Source organism: Myotis lucifugus, unplaced genomic scaffold (genome assembly GCF_000147115.1).
Source record: "Myotis lucifugus unplaced genomic scaffold, Myoluc2.0 scaffold_237, whole genome shotgun sequence".
Taxonomy (NCBI): domain Eukaryota; kingdom Metazoa; phylum Chordata; class Mammalia; order Chiroptera; family Vespertilionidae; genus Myotis; species Myotis lucifugus.
In genome coordinates this window covers 874551-896926 of record NW_005871285.1, presented here as the reverse complement: position 1 = coordinate 896926, position 22376 = coordinate 874551, and the positions used below count along the sequence as shown (strand labels likewise).

The window sequence follows — 22376 nt, the reverse complement described above, 5'->3', positions numbered from 1 at the left end:
CTCCCTCCCTTCCTTCCATTCTCTGAAAAGCAATGGAAAAAATATCCTAAAAAACAATAATAATCATAAAATTAAATAAATAAATGCCTCAGTAAATTTAAAGATGGTTTCCAACCTCTAATAAGTTAATCACAAAGATAAACATATTTTTAAAAAAATATATTTTAAAAATACACACCCTAAGTAATTATTTTAGTTAAAAATACCCCAAGATACATTTCAGTAGAAAAAAAAAAGCAATTTTCGGTGAGTTTAGATTTGATGAAAAACAAGCAAAGAGATGTTTTATTTCCTGGTAAGTGCTTTAAAAAAAAAACATTAAAAAGAAAAAAAAAAGCTGATGCCACTACTTGGATCCAGATTTAGTTCGATTTGACATATTTGACATGTCATGGGATAAAATATGAGCAAAGCAAAAATGACTAAGAATAGCTCCATGCTAATACTGAGGATAAAAATTAAATTGAATAGTCAAAGAATTTCAAGCACTTTGCATCCTTTTGCGAGGGCTCTCAAGGGAGCCCAGTGAGGAAAAGGCTCCAGTGACTGACACATGGCACTGAGATCGGGCTTTGTCCTTGTGGCACTGACTGAACGTATCACCTGGTTATTTAATCACTGGCGACACCAAAATGAGGCAAACAACATGGCAAATCCAAGTTACCCTCCCCCGTCTGCATGTGGGATGCTGAAGATTGAGTCCTGCCCCATGTTGATGACGGTGCAGGCCAATGGGTAGGGGTACACACCGATCAATTATGTGACTCGCATATGATTCTGGCCATTACAATGCAAGTTAGAAATGACTCAGAACTGAATAAAATATTTTAAAAAGCTGTTCGAAGTCTGAGGCAAGAAATAAATTTTCATGAGATCCGTGATTAACCCAATAGCAAGATGGAATTTCTAACAGCTATTCATTAATCCCATTTCCCTTCTCCCAACACCCGTAATTGTCTGCTCAATTCCCACTCCTGTGCTTGTGCATGTGTCTTCCCCAATTATGACTAATTTTCTTGCAGGCAGCGGGAGCGGTAACGGCCTCTAACAGTTGTTGAAATGTGTCATCCTTAAATGTCCCATAATCTGTTTTCTAGTTCTGTTCGGAAAATCAGATTTGTGTGCAGAGGATTGAGTTGAATACAGTAAGTGGATGGTTTCCTTCCTTTCAAGTCCTGGGAGACCCTTATCCGATTTAAGTTTTGCCTGGGGAGCAAGCTGTACGGCTGAGGCTGCTAAAAATAGCTGTGTTCCCTCTTGCTGTTGGGCTGTGTCACCTGGGACTCCTGGGAGAAAAGGCTCTGGAAAATCAACTTCTGAGGGTGTGTTTTATGCATTGGATCTACCTGATCACTTTGCGTTCAACAGGAAGGGTCAATTTCATTTTTTGAGCGCTCTCCTTTCTTTCTGTCTGTCTTTTCAAAAACAGTTTACAAAAAGATGGTGAATATGAAAGGAGATGCAACTCTAAAACCGAAACTCTGTGCCTTGTTCCGTCCTTCCTGAAAATACCATGTCAATTAGGTTTCTTTGGGCTTCTAAATTCTGATTCGAGAGAAAAGAGCCAATATTTTCTTATCTGATTGATCCCCATTTGTCAGTGGCTCCTAATAATTTAGTTGATGAAGTATCTTCTTCTGGTATTCCCCACACATCCTTACCGCCTCCCACCCCATAATTGATGATGTGTAAACAAACACTTAAAGTCGTTAGAGGAGCTCACTATTTAAAATGAGCCCACAGAAAATCCTTTTGTTAAGCAAATAATCCTTTATAATCACCTCTGCTTCCTCTGCACAGATTTCAGTCATCAGCCTTTTCTCAAAGCACAAAGTATTTTATCTTTTGAAGCAAGTGAAAGACGCCCTTGATGTAAATCTGGGCTCTGGAAGCCAGAGCTGGGGAGAACTCCGGTTTAGGAGTGATGGGATTAAGTGCAAGATTAATGGTTTGATTTCAAAGCATTGGCTCGGACATGATCTAACACACCCTAATCCCAAAGCATTTGTGGGTTTTAGCCCCCTTATAACAGCGCTTCCTCCCTTTTATCTGCATGCATGGCCTCTTGTCTCTTCCCATTGCCCTATAATTGACAATGACATTCACTTGGTGGTGGTGGTGTCATCTTTACCATTTCTATTCAGGAATGAATATTCTGTTCTATGGACATTCATGAAATAAAGTAATCTCCTTACCTCTAGTGCAGTGGTCCGCAAACCGAGGCTCGAAAGCCACATGCGGCCCTTTGGCCCCTTGAGTGTGGCTCTTCCACAAATACCACGTGCAGGCACGCAGGTACAGTGAGACTGAAACTTCGTGGCCCATGCGCAGAAGTCGGTTTTCAGCCAACAAATTGTAAGGAAATTAATTTTATCAATAAATAATATCGTTATTAAGTATGATATCAAGTTTTATTCAACGTACCTATAGTTTAAATAAGACTTAAAACTTTAAGTAAAGTTCATTAAGTTAATTTTAGGGAACGTTGTGGAGTGAAAGAAGATGTAGTGTCGAGGATTGAGAAAGGTATGTTGAGCTAGTTTGGACATATAGAGAGGATGAACGAAAGGAGATAGATGAAACAAGTATACAAGACGAGTGTGGATGGGAGAGTTGGAAGGGGTCGACCTCAGCGAACATACCTCAATCAGATTGAGGATGTTTTTAGCAAAGGCCAGCTTAGGAGTACCCTAATTAAGTTAATAACAATGTACCTACCTATATAGTTTAAGTTTAAAAAATTTGGCTCTCAAAAGAAATTTCAATCGTTGTACTGTTGATATTTGGCTCTGTTGACTAATGAGTTCGCCGACCACTGCCCTAGTGTATAAGTTCCAAGACCCCCAGTGGGTAGCTGAGACCATGGACAGTACCAATTCTTATATATGCCACTAGAGGCCCAGTGCACGGATTCATGCACCAGTGGGGTCCCTTGGCCTGACCTGCACTCTTTCATAATCCAGGATTCCTCATCAGGCCAGGCCTAGGGACCCCCACTGGTGCACGAATCCATGCACCGGGCCTCTAGTATGCATATAAGATCCTTAAAATAAGAGTTACTTGAACACTAGCTCTGTTCTATCAGGACAGTTCATCTGATAACCCAGATGTGGCTACTCAGTGACTAAAGGGCAGTTAAAGGGGTGGGGGGAACTACTTCAGTTCCAGGAAAACCTATGAAATTTACATCACTCAACTATTCCATTGTTTCTAAACCATGACATTCAAGGAGCCATTGTAAAGCCAGTTGGAGGTCAGTTTTCTCTCCAGAAGGCCAGTCTGTCCTGAAAACATCTGTGAAAGGAGCAGACCCCACTGCCTTCTTAGAGCTTTACCTTGAGTGGTTGCAAAAAATATCTTGTTTTGTCGAATTTGGCAGTAGGGTTTTGTTTTTTTTTCTAATGAATGTTTTACATGATTTTTTTTGTAAATGTACTCATCAAAATGATTGAGCTGGTGCATATCAACGCACTATTTTCACATTTTAGCAAAAACATTTCCTTGAACCTTTTGTCTGTATCACAATAGTATGGTTTTTAAAAATCTCGAATTTATTATCTTCTTCCTAGCATTTCTAATTTCTAAGATCATTTTGGCCTATAGGTAGTTTTTAAAAGATACTCTCTAAATAAAGGACTGTAAGATTGTGTAACTGTTTTCATAAATGAAAAACTTACACTTACCATTGTAATCTAAGAGGAAATAATGGTTTAATTAGTTTTTAGATGAAAAGATTTCAGCAATCAGACTGTGTTTGTACTGGCATTTGTAAAACAATTTTCTCCCCACAGTAGCATTGTAATTAAGACTTTCAATGAAATTGTCAGGGAAGAGGAGTGTACTTTTCCCTATGGTCTGCTGTTGGGGCCTCCCCCCAGGGCCTGTAGCCACTCTGCCCCTCCTGGCACTAATGCCCTGTAATTGTGTTTCACTTCCTCTAATTAAGCTGACAGGCTACGCAATGGCTGTCACTTATGTCCTTGATCCGAAAGGTGACAGGATTAGATGGTGGCATTTCTTGCATAGGGCACTTAACATGCCAAGCTAATCCCCTATTGCCAGGAAGACTGTTAGCACTGCAGGGGAGGCCCGGACTTCTGCTTCTGGCTCCGCCTCTGGGGCAGTGGGATGCCTGAGTGAGAGGCCACAGAGAACATCCTGTTCATGGATGGGTTCCCGGCGTGCTTCTGAGAACAGCTGTTCCTTGAGATTTTAATGGGTATGGCAAGGGAAAAATAGGGTTTTGTGGCACAGATGTTGGAAAAGCAGGGCTCAATGAAATTAAACAGGTCTCTTTTATGTGTAACTATCAGTGACCTCATACTTGCTTTATCAATTTAAAAACAAAAGGTGTGTGTGGTGTGGCATGGTGTGGTGGATATGTGTATGTGGAGAGGCAGTATGAGTATTTCACAAACATATTAGTAAATTTAAAAAAATATGTTTTTATTGATTTCAGAGAGGAAAAAAGAGAGATAGAAACATCAATGATAAGAGAGAATCATCGATCAGCTGCCTCCTGCATGCCCCTTACTGGGGATTGAACCCAGAACCCAGGCACTTGCCCTTGACCTGAATCAAACCTGGGACCCTTCAGACGGCAGGCCAATGCTCTATCCACTGAGCCAAACCAGCTAGGACTTAGTTAAATTTTTGGAGGCCTCCTGCAGATCACCTTTTGAAACTTGCCACTCTACCAATGAGGACCATCAGTCTTCTGCTTATTTGATGCTAGAGCTCTCAACCCTGGTGGAAGTGTAACCAGACAACCAAGGGGTCCAGGCTGCTGGTCACTACTGGAGCCAATGAAGCAGAGACAGGGTTGAATCATATATGAGCGTTTATTCCAATACTGCCGGCAGTACGGGAGAGCAGCAGGTCATCCACAAAAGTCTTCTCTACCCCTCCCCATAAGCAGCTGCTTATATTGGGTAGAAGGACAAAGATTATGTGGGAAAGTAAGAGTTACAGTCATGGGAAAGTAGGCATGGCATCATCATGGTTATAGGCAAAAGGGCTGGAGGTTGCAAAGGGCAAGGGCGGGTCCCTCTGGGACTAGATTGTTTCAGCCACGAGGTTGTAAATCTTTCCATAATGATAGGCAATCCTCAGGATAAGAAGGTGGACTTCATTCTGGTGTTAGCACCCATGTCCCAGGGCGTACAACTCCCAGCCAGGTTAGAATGTGCTTTCTCTAATCAGAACAGAACCATCAAGGTTATCAGAGCATGATTAATAGTTCTTATAATTGTAGCTACTCCCCAGTATTCGATGTCTGACCCGCACAGAAGTGTTTGTGGATCTCCCTAATGTTGGATCAGTCTTTCTAAAAATGCCTCTTTAAGTCCATTTCATTGTGTCTTCCATCTTCCTCCAGTATTCCTGGTGGTGTGTGTCAAATCCTTCAGGTATGTTGTATGGAAAATAAAGAAGTAGAGAATCCCTTCACTGACCTTCTGTTGTGTGCACAGCTGGTGAATTGGGGAGTACACAGGTTTTGAACCTTCAGCTGACTAGAGTTAAAAATAAAAAAAAATTAAACTGAGTAAATTTGAAGATCTGACGGGTTTTATTAAGCTATCTATGAATCAGGCAGCAGCCTATCTAGCAAGTAGAAGGGTGCTCTGAGGGGTTGTACAAAACAAAAGTTCTTTTAGTAGGAAAAAGAGTGGGGCAGGGGAGCTATTAACAAAAAAAGAACTGATTTTGGGGGGGCCTAGACATCTTTTAGGGGCAGAGAACAGGTATGGTTTTTATCACGCAAATTTCCTCTTCTTTCAATTGTTGAAGACCTGGGGGGTGAGGGTGGGGAGTGGGGTTGGGAATGGAGAGAGCCCCAAGTGATAGATTACCTGGTTGGCTTTGACCAGAAAATTCCAGACTGGTGATTAACATGTTTCTGGGAAAGGTTGAAACAGCAATTAGATTAGATATTAAATCTAGGTTTGATATCATGGGCTTTTAGCAGGAGTGATACTGTTTTGGGTTTATGGGTTTTTCTTTAACAGTAGTCTTATGAATGTAGACAGGTTTCTTATGGCTTCTGGACCGACATTATACATCAATTAAAAGGAGCTAAAAACACCTTGTTTTAGGGTTATTGTGGAGGTGGGAGATTATGTAAGTGACTTGGACTGTAGCAGATACACATTTAATGGTAGCACTTATTATCGTAAGATTTTAAAAACTTTATTAGATTTTCTTTGTCAGCAACTACACTATGACCAATATCTGGATGCAAATTGAAAAAATCGGTTGAGCATTCAGCTGTTTACAAATTGCTTTATGGTTGGTGAGAACCAGCATTATGAGTAACTGGACTTTTTCACTTTTATATTTCACTTGGGAATAGTGTGTAAAAAGTTTTAGGATGTTGTAATGATACAGTGTTTTAAAAAGAGATAAATATTCAGTACTGACCAGCTCTTTCAACTAATAGGGATCATAGCCTATTATTCTCTGTGAGTTTCTTCATCATTCAACTGAGTAGATACAGGAAATTGTAGCCTCTCTACTATTGTGCTCCCTGGAGTTACTGGGCTGAAGGGGTCTGTTTTCCTGCGTGCATTAAAGCCCAAGAAACATGAACAGGAATTTTCAGCCAAGAAAGTCAGGCTTTATTAAGGAGATGGCACCATGCCTGTAGTCACAGGTAGCTAATGCTTAAAGACCTGGGTCCCAATTGGTGTCTAGGGCAGTGGTAGGCAAACTCATTAGTCAACAGAGCCAAATATCAACAGTACAACGATTGAAATTTCTTTTGAGAGCCAACTTTTTAAAACTTAAACTATATAGGTAGGTACATTGTTATTAACTTAATTAGGGTACTCCTAAGGCTTAGGAAGAGCCACACTCAAGGCACCAAAGAACTGCATGTGGCTCGAGAGCCACAGTTTGCCGACCACGGGTCTAGGGGATGGGTTATGTAGGGGAAAAACCATTAATCATGGTGACTAAGGGAATTAGGGTCATGGTCAGAGTCAAGGTATCTACTGATTGGTCAGTGAGAGAGTAGGGGGTAGTTGATCATAGCATCTGGTCCTGATGTCAGCCATAGTATCACTTTATTTGGTTTTGCAGGGATGTGAAACCAGACAATGAATGGGTCCTGGCTGCCTGTCCCTAGTTGAGCCAATTAATCAGAGATAGGGTTGATTGACTCTTATATGAGTGTTTTCTTTTCCAATATTGCTGGCAACATGGGAGAGCAGCAGGCCATCCACAAAAAATCTGCTCTACCTCTCTACCCCCCGCAAAAGCCAGCTGCTTATGTTGGGTAGATTACATGGGGAAGTAGGCAAAAGGAAGAGAATGGGAATAATGGTTACAGGTTTCAGGTAATGAGGGCTGGGGGTTCCAATGGGGGGGGGGCGGGAGCAGGTGTGCCTCTGGGACAGTTGTTAATTTTTCCATGATGATAGGCAGTTTAGGACTGCTTTTCGAGGTTAACTCCCAGGGGAGTTTGGGGGGGGGGGTGGCAGGGTTTGCCCCAGCAAGGCCTGCAATATGTGGGTTCTTGACTTCATGCAAGAAAGAATTCAAGACATGAGTCCAAGACTCCAAGTGATTTTGAGAGTATGTTTGTTAAAGATGGGGACAGTGAAACAAAGGAAGGGCTTAAGATAGAAGAGGCAAGATCACAGCAGCAGGAGTGAGCTTAGGCGAGGCTGCCCTGGCCCTTTAGAAAGGAAGTCATAGAGGCAGAAGAAGTGAGCCTCACAAGGCTGTGTGGACTCAGGAAACAAGTTCCAGAGGCAAAAGGAGGGCTCTTGGAGACAGGTTCAGGGGGTTACCCCAGGACTGCGGCTGCTCTTTGTTCCCCTGTTTGCAAGTCTCAAGGGAACATTTAGAACTTAGGAGACAGCAAGCCTGAGGAAGAGGTATGTGTATGGTGGTGGGGGTATGGGCATGCTCAAGGGAGCTTGCACACTGGGTGCTTTGTCTTAAGGATTTTTAATCTGTTTCTAAAGGTGGCAATAGTAGGGGAGGTCTCAATCAGAATATTTCTCAGCTTTCTGATGCATCCTATATATAGAGCAGTGGTTCTCAACCTTCCTAATGCTGCGACCCTTTAATACAGTTCCTCATGTTGTGGTGACCCCCAACCATAAAATTATTTTCATAGCTGTAATTTTGCTACTGTAAACAATATGTAATTATATATGTGTTTTCCGATGGTCTTAGGCGACCCCTGTGAAAGGGTCATTCGACCCCCAAAGGGGTCTCGACTCACAGGTTGAAAACCGCTGCTATAGAGGGATCAGGGTCATTCTCTGGTCAGTTTCACAAGAAGATCACCAGAAAGACACCAGGCCCAAAGCAGGTCTGCTCCAGCAACGTCTAGAATGTGTAAACCATTTGCTCCGAAGTGTCCTTGGTTAGGGAAGATAAGACCTCTGATTTATTAGCTGGCTGTAAATTGCTCAGCTGTCTGGTTAGCCATCTGTCTCAGTTTCCCCATTCCACTTGCCAAGTATTTTCCTAGATTCTTAGTAACCTGCTTCAATAACTTGGAAATCCACTTTACCAAATAAATGCATGCAGAATTCATTTCTAAAGACTTGACACATTCATAGAAAGCCATATTCCCATGGGCAGATATCACAAATTATCAATTTAGAGTTTGATTGAACTGCAGGGGCCATAGCAGTGCCGTAGGCTGTTTGGGGATATGTTTGCATTTAAATCTTGAATGCCGAGATTCTGTCTCCATGATCTTTACCATTGGGACCTTTTGTATCTGCAAATAGAGATGATAAATACTACCAAAGTCACAGGTTTTTCTGAGGATTAAAATGAAATAATGCATAGAAAAATACTTTATAGACAATGAAATGTTGTACATATTTGAGTTACAGTTATTTTAAACTAGTGGCCCATTGCACGATATTGCGTGCAGTAGGCCGCCCGCTTCCGTGGGAGCCACAGTGCGCCACCGGGAGCCCCGCTACTTCTGTGGGAGCGTACCGGAGGGATCTGCGCAGCTTCCACGGGAGCTGTGCGGCTTCTTCAGGAGGCGGGAGCAAGCCATGGGAGGTGGGAGCGAGCTGCGGCCGCCTGTGGGAGCCCGGAGGGAGGCAGGCTGCTTCGAGAGGCGGGAGGGAGTCAGTGCTCTTGGGAGCCACGCCACCCGCAGGAGGTGGACCTAGAGGTGCTCCATGCACTGGTTGCATACGCAGCGACCCCCTCACCCCCTCCCCTGCCCACGCTCCCTTGCCATGTGCAGCCCCGCCCACCCACAGTCATTACTGTGACACTGTAACAGACAATTTGCATATTACCTATATATTAGTAGTAATAGGATGCCTTTAGATTCTAAAGTTTAGAAGATAGGAGTTGTCTCACACTGTAATGCTAATCCCCACCACGTAATCTTCTTTCTATACATTTTCACAAAAATGTCCTACGATTGGAGAATTCACTATACCCAGATTCTACTTTTTAACCATTTTGTTTAGATTTAGAAAGCAGGCTAATTGGGGTGTAAAAAGTACTAGTAAACCTAAACAAAAGACTGTTGAAAGTATAGGTTAGTTTGATGGTCTACTTTAGGCATGGGTATGTTCTTAAGACACATGATACAGAGAGTTTTGGAGATGTCAGCTTCTCCTGCTATGTCACCAAACACCAAAGTTAGTGGCATATTCCAAATTTCATTTATTCTACTCAACAGTCTGTTTTGAATTTGTGACTAGATGATAGGTTTGCCTGATTTAGGGTGGGGGGGATAGATATAGATATAGATATAGATATAGATATAGATAATATAGATATAGTTGTAAATAAACTAGTTATTAATAACAGGAGAAAAAGGAAGGCCAAATGTTATAGGCATGTCATTTGGACGGCTGAGCCACCAGTCCATTTCTGGAAGATAGCCACTGCAAGGGTGCGAAATTTGGAATATTTAGTTCCCTGAACAAAGGACCTGTGCTCTTGTACTCTTGTGCTCTTGGTTTCTCTAATGCTCTTGGCACGCTTGGATCATGGCTCACACTTAGCTCCCCTGCAGTCACTCACATGGCCCACACCATGGATAATGCATGGCAACTAGCCTGATGCTGAACTGGCTGCAATATGGAACTGAAACACTGGACACTGGCTCTACTTTTAGCTCTACTGAATCCCCAGCTACACTTCTTCCAGGACTGGGCTAAGGGAAATGGGACTTTGGAAACCCTGTGATGTAATTCCATGCAAATAAAAATCACTCATACTCCTGTGCGAGTCTCAGAAAATTCTTTTTCTTGAGATATTATAAGGACTCCACCCCCAGCAGTCAGTGGGAAAGGGATACCTCAACTTCCCTGATAACATATAATCTCAACTCTAGAATGGGGAATGAAGGTAGACGAGGTGACAAAATATTATGATAGTTTCCCTACAGGAAGGGCTGTGTGTTTTGAGGGAATGGGGGAGTCTTTTATATGTAACTTTATTTAGATGAGTATTATTCAAAGTCTTTAACAAATATATATTATCTTGTAATTGATAAAAACTATTTGTAAATATATTGAGAATAATAGATTTATAATATGATTAAGTCAATGCTGACCTATTGATAACTCAGTCAGAAGACTCTGGTATGTTACCATGACCAAGGATGACTTATAACTGGTAAAAATGATAATGTAGAAATTATCTAGTTCTAACAACTTGCTTTACAGATAAGAAAACTGGGCTCTAATATAGTTCAGTGACTTGCCTGGTCTCAGAGAAAGCCAAAGAAGCAACATGGGAAATAAGATGCAGATATTCTGGCTTTTCACTATACTTCACGGACTCTTACTTGTGTGTGTTAGAAAGCAAAACTCACAGGCAATTATTAATTGCTAGTGATTGTCCCAAATGTGGCCAGTTCTGATTTAGCCATCATCAGTGGTCATTAATCAGCAAATGTGTATCAAATGCCAGTTGAGTACCAGGTAGAGTAAGGCACTAATGAAACAAAGATAATGATGATGTTCTAGGAATGTGTACGGCACAGACACATGAACCTGCCATGATTGGATGAGAAAAACCATAATAGAAGGATGGACAAAGTATGGTGCAGGCACACATAGGAAGGAGCAACTAGTGTCTGAGGAAACCAGGGTTTCTTTAAAGAGGAGATGACATTTTAACAAGATCACCACGAGGTAGGTGAGGAGTGAAGGAGAGAAAATTATAGGATCTAGCACAGTGGTCAATGTCATTGAATAAAATGTTGGAGAGAATTATAGACATTTCGAATGAGTCCAGAGGCATGAGGATTTAGTCTGTGGAGAAGTAGTGACTAACACATGGTGGGGTTGTGTTGGGGAATAGGAGAGAAATTGAGGTCAGATTGACCAGGACCTTCTTAGACATGATCTTGCAAATGTTAGGTTGGCATTAGAAGATTTTAGGAAGGTGAACAAAGTAATATATGTTTTATTAAAGATATCAATCAAGTAATGGGTTGGGTTCTCACACAGCAATTCTGATGACATAAAATAACTGGCCTAATAATTCTTCAGCTCAAAACTTAATTAGACGAATAATAAGGTGATCATAAAAGGTGTCATCCAAATTGGGGCACTTTTAAGAGTGAAGAGCGGCATTTTGATTAATTATGCTGTGACAATGGAAGCAAATTGGAAGGTATTTTCATGCCACCTCTGAAGCATAATCATACAGATGTGAGGATTGGTTCTGTGGATGGCAATTAGTTGGCAGGTAGGTGTTTGGGAACTCTGGAGACCAGGCCAACCCATGGACTCATGAATATTGGATGATGCTATGAGACCTCAGACCTTTTCTGTAGAACCTCTGCTCATTGTTTTAAGCCAATTTCCAATTGGAATTCTTTCTTTTTTTAAAAAAAAATATTTTATTGATTTTTTACAGAGAGGAAGGGAGAGGGATAGAAAGTTAGAAACATCGATCAGCTGCCTCCTGCACACTCCCCACTGGGGATGTGCCCACAACCAAGGTACATACCCTTGACCAGAATCGAACCTGGGACCCTTGAGTCTGCAGGCTGATGCTCTATCCACTGAGCCAAACCGGTTAGGGCCAATTGGAATTCTTTCAATGACACATTTCCTGGGTCTCAAACTCCTATGCAAGCCCCATATTTAGACAAGGTTTTGTTTGTTTGTTTTTAAATATGTGAGCTGCTTTGGCCCTCCTGTAGCAAAAGTTTCTCTTTCTAAAAATTTTTTCATTCCTAAAGAATTAGCCAGACTTAAGTTTAGAACCCAGGTTAGATCCTGGATCGATCCTTCTGTTAATGTAAAAATGTTCAAACCTGTAAAGATGACTTGTGAGTCTATTTGAGCCAAACTGTCAACAATTGCTGGGAAAAAAGTATCTCAATGGATGGGGATAATGCTCCAGAGAATGGTGGCTTTTCATCTATTTTTATACATTGCAATCAAAGGAGGGGATGTCAGTGGGTTACATGAAATTCATTGGTGATAGATTAGAGAGGCGGGAGGTGGGGGTGGGGGTGTACCTCTGGGATTGGATAAAAAGTAAAATGATAGACACATACTTAGGTGGGTGCAGGATAGTTAATAGTCAACGATTAACATGATAACAATAACACTGAAGGAACTTGTGGTATCTGTCCTGGTGCCCAGGCACATTAAGTTGTGCCCCAGGGGCTCCAGAAAAAGGGAAATTACAAGTTACCCAGACATTTCAAGGATATGTTATCATAGATGAAAAAAGACAGATAAGCTCAGTTATGGTAAAGGTTGACCTTGTCAATGAAGATACCTGCCTAGGACATTAACTACCCACCACAACTGCTTTTAGTTAAAGTGTAATTTCAGACCAACCTTTGTGGTTACTTTAGGTCTTAGAGTTTGCAAGATTGCCATGCAGGCCTTCCCTGAACTTGTCCAGTTACCATGTGGCCCCTTTTGTCCACAACTCACTGTTTGAATATGGAACAAGCTTATTTGTCTTGATGAACACCTGTGAAGTAGTTAATGTATAGGGATTTTGTAAGGATTAAATAAGCAATCAAAGTTTGGTGTTTAAAATATAGTAGACACCAATTAAGTAGCTATTGTGTGTCCTTATTTTATCTCTTTGTTTCGGAAGCGGGTTTTTTTGTTTTGTTTTGTTTTAACCACCACCCCTAAGTTCATTTAGTTCTCATGCATTTTATCTGTGTCACAGCGCTTATCTTACTGCATTATAATTGCTTTTTAAATTATCTTTCTCACTCATCAGGCAAATGGTTCTCAAGTGGAGGCAACTTTGCCCCTGTCCTCAGGGTACATTTAGCAATGTCTAGAGATATTTCTGGATGTCAGGACTGAGGGAAGGGGTGCTACTGGCATTTAGTTGGTAGAGGCCAGGGATACTGCTGAATGTCCCAGAATGCAAAGAGCAGCCCTCCAAACAACGAATCATTTGGTCCAACATATCAATAGTTGATATGGATTAGGGTAGGAAGCCATGCTTTTAGCCTATAACTCTATGCAGGTAGTGACCATTGATAACGAAGGCAGGGTTGAATCACATAAGGCATTTATTGAGAAGGCCAGCCAACCAAGAAGACAGGGTGCTTACAAGCATTCAAATCCTGTCTTCCAGCAGGATGCAGGGGACAGGGGAATGGTCTGGGAATGGAATGCAGCCATGTGCCGCCCTGGCGGTCCGCAGCAGATGTCGGCTATTGTCCTTAGTCATCAGGCCATAGGATGATGTTTTGACTCCTGGTGGGTTGGTCTGACCCTGCTTATCCATTTTGCTTGCTGGATTCACAGCTGAGTCACTTCATCAATTGCTTGGCACAGGCCTTGAAAAGGAAACTTAAGAAAAACGGAACCTCCTATTCCCATAAGTATATGTGTTCTAAGGTTTAAAATAATATGATTGTTTTTCAGATTAATTCAGGTGCTCTATCAGATTATAAGTCCCCCTATCCCTGTGACTGTTTCCTGTGTCCCTAGCACCTAGCACGATGGTCCTCATGTGACTCTCAATATTAATGGGTGGAGTAAATGAATCAGGACCAAAAGTTTAGCCTTGACCTAGCCTCACATGGATTTTGTCACTCCCTGTAGTCATTATGTGGGTTTCTGCTGCTGAGTCTCAAGTACACACCCAACCCCTACATGGAGGTTTCCTCTCCTACTTTTCTGTTCTGTTTAGAGATCAACTTTCTATTTCCCCAAATGACAACAATTTTGTGTCACTGCTTCACTGAGAACCTACTTGCCAGGTACTGGATTTAGTGAACCACACACCGATGACTCATCCCATGAAGTTTACAGTCTAATGGGAGAGACAGATGAAAAACCACTAAGCAAATTACCTACATAAGGTCTTTCTTAATTGTATTAGTATTTTAATAGGGACCTTCTAAAGTCATTATACATGAATTAAAAAGAATTCACTAATGCTGATTTCTAGACTTTGCCTGTGCATGGAAGGCATACTTAGAAAAGAGGTGTGTCTCTGGAGGCCCCCAGGTATGGAGGTGTGTGTAGCCCTGAGCAGCTCCTTCACCGGCTCCCCTATTAGCATCAGGTAGACACACAGGCCGGCTGCATCTGGCTTGCCCATTCAGCAGGCCCATTCCTTCCTTGACATGCCAAAGAAGGGAGACTGAAATAGAACCCCTCGTGCTGCTTGGGGGATTCCCCTTCTTCCTGGCAGTTATTATAGGTGCTCAGTTTGGTTAGAATCATCAGAGAAGTGCATTCACTACTGATTTCAGACCCCTACATGGGGCTGAGGAGGAGGAAGTCGTCCCCAGCATTTGCTCCCATTCCTCACTCGCATAAGAAACCTCGCAGTGGTCAGAGTTTGACTTCTTCGCCACTTCATTGGTGCAGTTTCAGAGTCCATGTCTGGTTTTCCTTTTTTATTTGCCTTACATTTGAATTGTGTCATAAATGGACTTTAAGCTGATGAAAATTTCATGAATGCTAAATGCCACTCAGATATTAAAAGATTTTCAAATGGCAAGTCTTGGAAAACCCAGATCCAGCCTATAAAATAATATATTCTCCCTAGGCATTCAATCACCCCATCTTACATCATTCATGGTTCAGATGCTGGGCACTGTGCCTCTCCTGAAAAAGTTTACTGTCAAGAGAGAAAGAAAATCAGGGTAAGCCCTGGCCAATGTCGCTCAGTAGTTAGAGCATTGGCCCACACACCCAGGGGGTTTGGGGTCACTCCCTGTCCCCGGTTGGGGCACGTTGGAGAGGCAACCAATCAAGGTGTCTCACATCCATGATGTTTCCTTCTTTCTCTCTCTTTCCCTCCCTCTCCTCCCCCTTTCCCCTTCCACTCTCTCTCTGAAAAGCAATGGAAAAAAAAATATCCTCAGGTGAGGATTAACAAAAAAAGAAAATAAGGGTAAGAATTCTGTTTATTGGATACCATTTGCATGCTAGACTCGTAGATAGACATTTGGCACACATTATCTCACCACAATCTTGAGTTAGGCATTATTTTCACTATTTTATACGTGAGGACTGTGACTTAGTGAGTTTAGGTGAATTGGCAAGTGTTACACAGCTAGAAGGTATCAAGTCAAGATTAACTTAGTACTGTTCGTGTGGATGACGTCATAAATTCTTTGAAGGAAGGGAAAACTTGGGAGAGGGCATAAAGAAAGATGGGGGTGGGTTGTGGGCTATTGATTACATTTGCATTTTCATTTCACATAAGAGTGCGGTAACACTGATGTCTTTATCAAAGCAATCCTCTCCTCCCTCCTTAAGTCTTAGTGTCACAAGTCCTTGGGAGACTAAGGTGCCCCTGGGAGCTGGCACTGTGCATTTCCTTGGCTGCATGTGGCCAAATCAACAGTTATGGATGCACATAAACAGGTCAGTACTGGATTCTGGAAGGACTTAGGTTTGGGGATTCATCGTCCTCAGTGCTCTATGGTCCACTCATCCCAAGAAGCTTGGCGGTTACATTCTTTGACTCCCACTATCCTCTGGGAGTGACAGTTATCCCATCGCTAACCACAAGGCTTTATTCTGTACAAAGGAAACTCCTTTCGGGGGCATTGTAGCTGATACAGGGAGATGCAGTCTTCTCCCACAAAGCTTACCTTCTGCAAGTGCAGAGAGAACCCACCCACCCACCCAGTTAAAATATAATGGTATTTATATTTGTAACACACACACACACACACACACACACACACGCACACGCAGAATCATATACCCATCCATTCAAATGCAAAACGCGAGTACAAACATTTTTATTTAACTCAACTGTGTTATATATGCATTTGACAGATGCATCACTAAACAATTTGGGGGTTCCTGCCAACCTGTGCCAATCGTTTTGTTGTTGTTGTTGTTTTGTGTTTTTTACAGTCAGTTTTAAAAATCCAGTTTTTCATAGATTCGTTAAAAAAATGGAATCAACATTGGTTCATTCAGATCAATTTACTCTAAGTGAACAGAGAAAATTCAGGCAACAACCTTTAGCTCTACTCCTGCCTTTTTCATCAGAGCATGGAAGTCAGGGGGCAGCTACAGGCAGCCACATGCCTTCCTCTGAGGGGTGTGGGATGAGACTGGTGCCAGCCTGCCCAGAGAAGGCTATGCAGAGGTTTGGGTCGGGTGATGCTGTGGCCTGACACAGAAGACGATGCTGCTTGCTATTGTGGTGAGAGAAGGGGGAATTCTGTGTGGACTGGGGGGTCAGGAAGAGGCAGGGCTTGATCTGGGCTGTAGAGATGTTTCAGGAGAGGGAGTGGAAGGCATAAAGGAGATGATTATGGGGAGCTCAGAAACGCTTCTCTGAGGCCTGGAACTTAATTACAAGGGAGCAGAGAGGTTGGAACAATAGGAAGGGGACTTGGGGAGTAAATTTTCAGAAAATATTGGGAAATCAGCAGAGTTTACCGGCAGCTCTGAAATTCTGCCTGATCAGGATCCTTGTTCTTTGTGTGTGTATATGGGAGATCTTGCCAAATCTTAATTCAATCAAAATGCCTTATGTTCTCTATGGTTTAGGAAGAACAAGAATCTACTTTATTTCTGTGTCCGTCACATCTAGCTGACCTTATTTTGATGTCTTTATATTAATGTGGCAGTGAGAGGCGAGAAGCCTGGGAAACAGGGGTAACCTTTTTTTTCTGTGTGTGGGGACTTTCTCTGAAGCGACGCGGCGGCGGTGCCTGTCCCGTGTTGCTTTGGGTTCTGAGGCAGTGCCGCTTTTCTCTTTTAATTAAGTGTTTTGGTTCAGAAACTTTGTTTTTGAGATAGAGTGACTAATTCATCGGAATTAAGCAGAACTGCCTGAATGGTGGAAGTTTGATCCTATTTTAGGCTTACTACCATGAACTCCTTGCAAAATGCATTGTTCTCAAACCAGGCTAATAATTGAATTTAATGGAAATCTCAAAATGCAGATCCTTGGGCCATAGTTGGAAAGCATTGATGAATCAAATGATTAGTCAGGTTGGGACCCACTGAACTGCCCCTGTATTTTCATAACTTGACTATAATTGAGAAAGTGTTTATTAAAAAATGAAGATTTTTAATCACCATAATAAGTATGGTGATTATCAGAGGGAAAGGGGGGTGAGGGAGGCCGAAGAGGGTAAAGGGGAGATGAATGGTGATGGTAGGAGACTTGACTTGGGGTGGTGAGCACACAATACAATCTAAAGATGATGTATTATGGAACTGTACCCTGGGGGTGGGCTAGAAGGGGTCAATGGGGGGAGAAGGGAACATCTGTAATACTTTCACCAATAAAGATTTTAAAAAAAGAATTGTATACTTGAAACCTATATAATTTTATTAACCAGTATCACCCCAATAAATTCAATAATTTTTTTAAAATATATTTTTATTGATTTCAGAAAGGAAAGGAGAGGGAGAGATAGAAACATCAATGATGAGAGAGAATCACTGATTGGCTGCCTCCTGCATGGCCCCTACTGGGGGTCAAGTCCACAACCCAGGCATGTGCCTTTGACCAGAATCAAACCCGGACCCTTCAGTCTGCAGGCTAAAGCCTAAGTTCTATCCACTGAGCCAAACCAGCTAGGACAATATATATATATATATGCATTTCCAGCCTACTCCAGAGCCACTGAATGGAATCTCTGAAGCTGCACATGTAACAACTATCTCACATTGACAGGTTCTAGTTCAGGATTACTGAACCTCAGACTCTCCTATCTACCTCCTCATGTCCAGACACCATTTATCACCATTTAACCAGCAACCTGCTAGGCATTCAATTCACCTAAAAGTTGACATTGGCATCCTGTCACCACAGAGATGTGTCTTTGAGAACAAGATGCTGCTTTCTGGCTTTGTGAGTAGACAGGGATGAGCAATTGAGAAACATTCCCAGCTATACACCCAACACACCCAAGGGCTCTGAAGAGCCCACAGTGGAGAATTAAGTCGCACCTAAAACATTCTCCCAATGTTGGCTGTTCACCCTCTTTGACTGATAGCTGAGGACTTGCATCATCACGAGGATCCAGTGAAGTGGGAGATGTACACTCAACTTGAAGATGTATAAAATGCTAGGATTATAATCTGTCCATTTTATTGGGAATTTGTTTCCTGCAGGTGGTCTGCAGAGAAAATGGTGCAATTTTTATTTTATTGTTTATTTTTAGATATATATTTTTATTGATTTCAGAGAAGGCAGAGGGAGAGAGAGAGAGAAAAATCGATGATGAGAGAGAATCACTGATTGGCCGCATGTCAAACTCACTGTCAGTGAGCCAGCCCGCAACCCAGGCATGTGGCCGCGAGTTTGACATGCTTGCTCTACAGGCAATCGGAAGCTTTGGTTTATGTCTTCTGGCTTAGGAGAGCTTTTGAACAGGGAAGGATGGGAATAAGGTAGAGAGAAGGTAAGCAACAATATTACTCTACCATTGGCAATGATACAGCGACCCTTCAACTCCACCTCTGTACAAGTAGCCACCTCACAAAGATCCATATCATGACATCTGGCAAACAGCCAGAATACAAATTGCACCTGCATGCCCCACACTGGGGATCGAGCCCGCAACCCAGGCATGTGCCTTGACTGGGGAACCGTGACCTCCTGGTTCCTAGGTCAATGCTCAACCACTGAACCAGGCCAGCCCGGCAATGGTGCACTTTTTAAAATTCCATGCAGACCTAGCAAACTTGCAGGAGCAGCCCAGCATAGGCAGGAAAAAATATTTCTGTGTCTGGCTGGACGTGATGCACATTCTCAACTCTCCCCCCTTCATAGACACAGTGTACGCTACAGAGAGCAAAGTGTAATTTTAAGAACCTTGTAATTCTTTACAAATTAACACAGCAGATGGTGTTTATGGGAGCCACATAGTGAGGACTATTTGGGACGATGTGAGACATGTGTTCCAGGGTTTCGGCCTGCTTTCTACTTAGTTTAGTTTTTAACTGCCGTGCTGCAAAAATGCGATTTGCCTCATAAAGTTTTCACTGGAGCCAAGTGTGAGCAAATGCCCAAGAGATGGTGGTCTTTGGAGACAAATGCCAAGCGTTCTCAGTATGAAAGGCCTCGAGGGGGTGGGGCCCCGACTCACCTGAACCCAAGGAGGGCCTGCCTCCTCCAGGTCAGATGGCGGTGGCCTCCTGGGAAGCTCCATCCTGGAAAATAAAAGACAACGCAAAGGTGCTGAGACTGAAATCAGCGACTCTAGATTGGGGCTTGCTAGTTCACAAATAGTTAAAATATTGCTTTTGTTATCTTGACTGTCCAGCTAATTAAAAACAAAAGATCATTTTCTCTTCGTTTCCTCCCAGTGATGAGACTGAGGGGGACCAGGACCTGTGTGGTTGCTCCTCAGACAGGGCTGGCCTTTAGAGGGGAGCAGGAGAGGAGGGAGAAGGTTCCAAAGTGCAGTTGGCGGTGGGGATGCTGGGAAGGCAGGGGGAGGTGGTCCTCAGAGGCGTGGCAAAGACCAAGAGGGGTCCAGGTGATGTGGGCAGGAAGAAAAGCCTTGGTTCTGAAAAATACAAGGAATTCTTTTTAGGGGTCCCCCGGCATGCAGGAAGTGCCTGGTACTCCTAAACTCTCTATTTCCTCTTCCCATTGTCACCCAGAAACGTCTTCATTTTCCTTTGCTGTATGGGTGGTGACCAGAAGGGCCCTAGGTACTCCCAGGATGGCTTGCCTCTTTTTTTCTTTATTTTAATTTTTTTTTATTGATTTCTGAGAGAAAGGGAAAGAGATAGAAACATCAATGATGAGAAAGAATCATTGATCGGCTGTCTCCTGCACGCCCTACACTGGAGATCAAGTCTGAAGCTTGGGCATGTGACCTGGTTCATAGATAGAAGCTCAACCACTAAGCCACACTGGCCGGGCTGGCCTGCCTCTTTGGACAGGGTTCTGCCCATCTCTTAAAAGTCCATTTCACTAAACTCATTCCCTTTTAATTTCTAGAGTCCTCAGGCTTATCTACTCCCACCTCTCGCTATTTTGGGAGAAGGATTTGATAAAGTCATTTACTAATTTTATGTTTCTTCTCCCGAGTGTGTGTACATTTTAATCCTCTACAGCAAGCATGTCAAACTCACTGTCAGTGAGCCACATGCCATGCGGCCCGCTGGCCGCGAGTTTGACATGCTTGCTCTACAGGCAATCAGAAGTTTTGGTTTACATCTTCTTCTGGCTTAGGAGAGATTTTGAACAGGGAAGGATGGGAATAAGGTAGAGAGAAGGTAGGCAACAATATTACTCTACCATTGGCAATGATACAGCGACCCTTCAACTCCACCTCTGTACAAGTAGCCGCCTCACAAAGATCCATATCATGACATCTGGCAAACAGCCAGAATACAAATTGCACCATTCATTCATATACAATACATACTTTTATGCACAACATATCTATACATAGTTCTAGTTTGCTTAGTACCAATTCATTCCAAGAAACTTCAATTTAAGAAAACATGTAGTTGGACTGGCGCTATTTTGGGGCTCAGCCCATCTGGTTTTCCAGATGACCTAATCTATTTATAATCCTTTACAAAAAAAAAAAAAAAAAAAGCCTGGCTGGCGAGGCTCAGTGGTTGAGTGTCGACCTATGAACCAGGAGGTCACTGTTCGATTCCTAGTCAAGGCACAAGCCGGGGTTCAGGTTCAATTCCCCAGTAGGGGCTGTGCAGGAGGCAGCTGATCAATGATTCTCTCTCATCATCGATGTTTCTATCTCTCTCTCCCTCTCTCTTCCTCTCTGAAATTCCCTTTAAAAAAATAAAAGAAAATATATAGTTGGCTGACAACTTCCTGTCTGCTGTGGACTGATATGTCCCTCTAGAATTTATATATTGAATCCTTACACACCCCTTCCCATGCGATGGTATTGGAGAGGGGGGCCTTCGTGAGATAAATAGGTTTAAGTGAGCTATTAGAATGGAGACTTCATGATAGGCTCCGTGCTCTTAGATGAAGAAACACCAGAGAGCTTGCTTGGTCTCTCTCCGCTATGTGAGGACATAGAGCAAAAGCAGCTGTCTCTGAGCCAGGGAGAGAGCTCTCACCTCAAACCCAACCTGCTGGACCTTGATCTTGGGCTTCCAGCCTCCAGAATTGTGAGAAAATAAGTATCTGTTGTTTCAGCCACCCAGTCTATGGTATTTTGTTAAGACAGCCCAAACTGACAAACACACTTTCCTTAGACTCCTATACTTCTAATAGGGAAGGAGGGACATAGATTCATGATAAATTTCTCAACAGTACAGGGTCGCAATGATGCATCTTATATATTTGTATTTCAGCTTTACAGTGTGACATCTGAAATCCAGTTAGCAATGCGAGAGATTTGCATGATATAATTGTTAGTCGAGTGGGGATTGCTTATAAAATACCAAATAAATTATATTGATAGTTTTAGAAGCTCAGAGGAAGAGGGGTCATTGGGAACTAGGAGGGCAGGCCCCTGACATAAGGCGGAAAGGCCAAGACTTGGGATCCCCACACAGACAGTCTTTCCATAAACTAAGGCAACTTCTGATTTCTGTGAACTCTCAGCAACACGGACCCAGTTACTGACCTCTTTTTGAGATGGTGAAAAATGCCAGACTCTAGGGATGCTCTAGGTGCTGATAGCTTTAACTGTAATGCAGTCGTTTGGGGAATATGTACTTGAAAATGGAGTAGAAGTTAAAAATTCATTGAAATTTAAATCATTTATTTAGTATGGGTATATACTACTATGTGTTTGTGTGTGTGTAGAAAATCAATGGAAATTTGCACTTCACCTTGCCTACTTTCATCTCAACTGTAAAGATAAAGTGACTTTCTTTTTCACAGTTTGCTCAGTTCATGGTCTTCCACAGGCTTCGAAGGAAAGTGTGGTTAATTAACCCTGGCTTTCAGCAATCACCTAAGGATGGGAGCTGGGAGAGCGGGACTTTGATAAAAACTAT

General features: G+C 42.5%; 1 protein-coding gene across 7 annotated transcripts in view; it reads left to right on the top strand.

Moving 5' to 3' along the window:
* Positions 1-22376, top strand: part of CTNNA2 (catenin alpha 2) — a 962766-nt gene that overhangs the window by 675247 nt on the left and 265143 nt on the right. Inside the window, exon 8 of one of the 7 annotated variants that reach the window (XM_023762211.1) lies at positions 19825-19839. The exons of the other annotated variants lie outside the window; for them this stretch is intronic. Within the exon in view, the coding sequence (XP_023617979.1) occupies positions 19825-19839 (15 nt within the window). The remainder of the gene's footprint in view (positions 1-19824; positions 19840-22376) is intronic. 7 annotated transcript variants of the gene reach the window in all.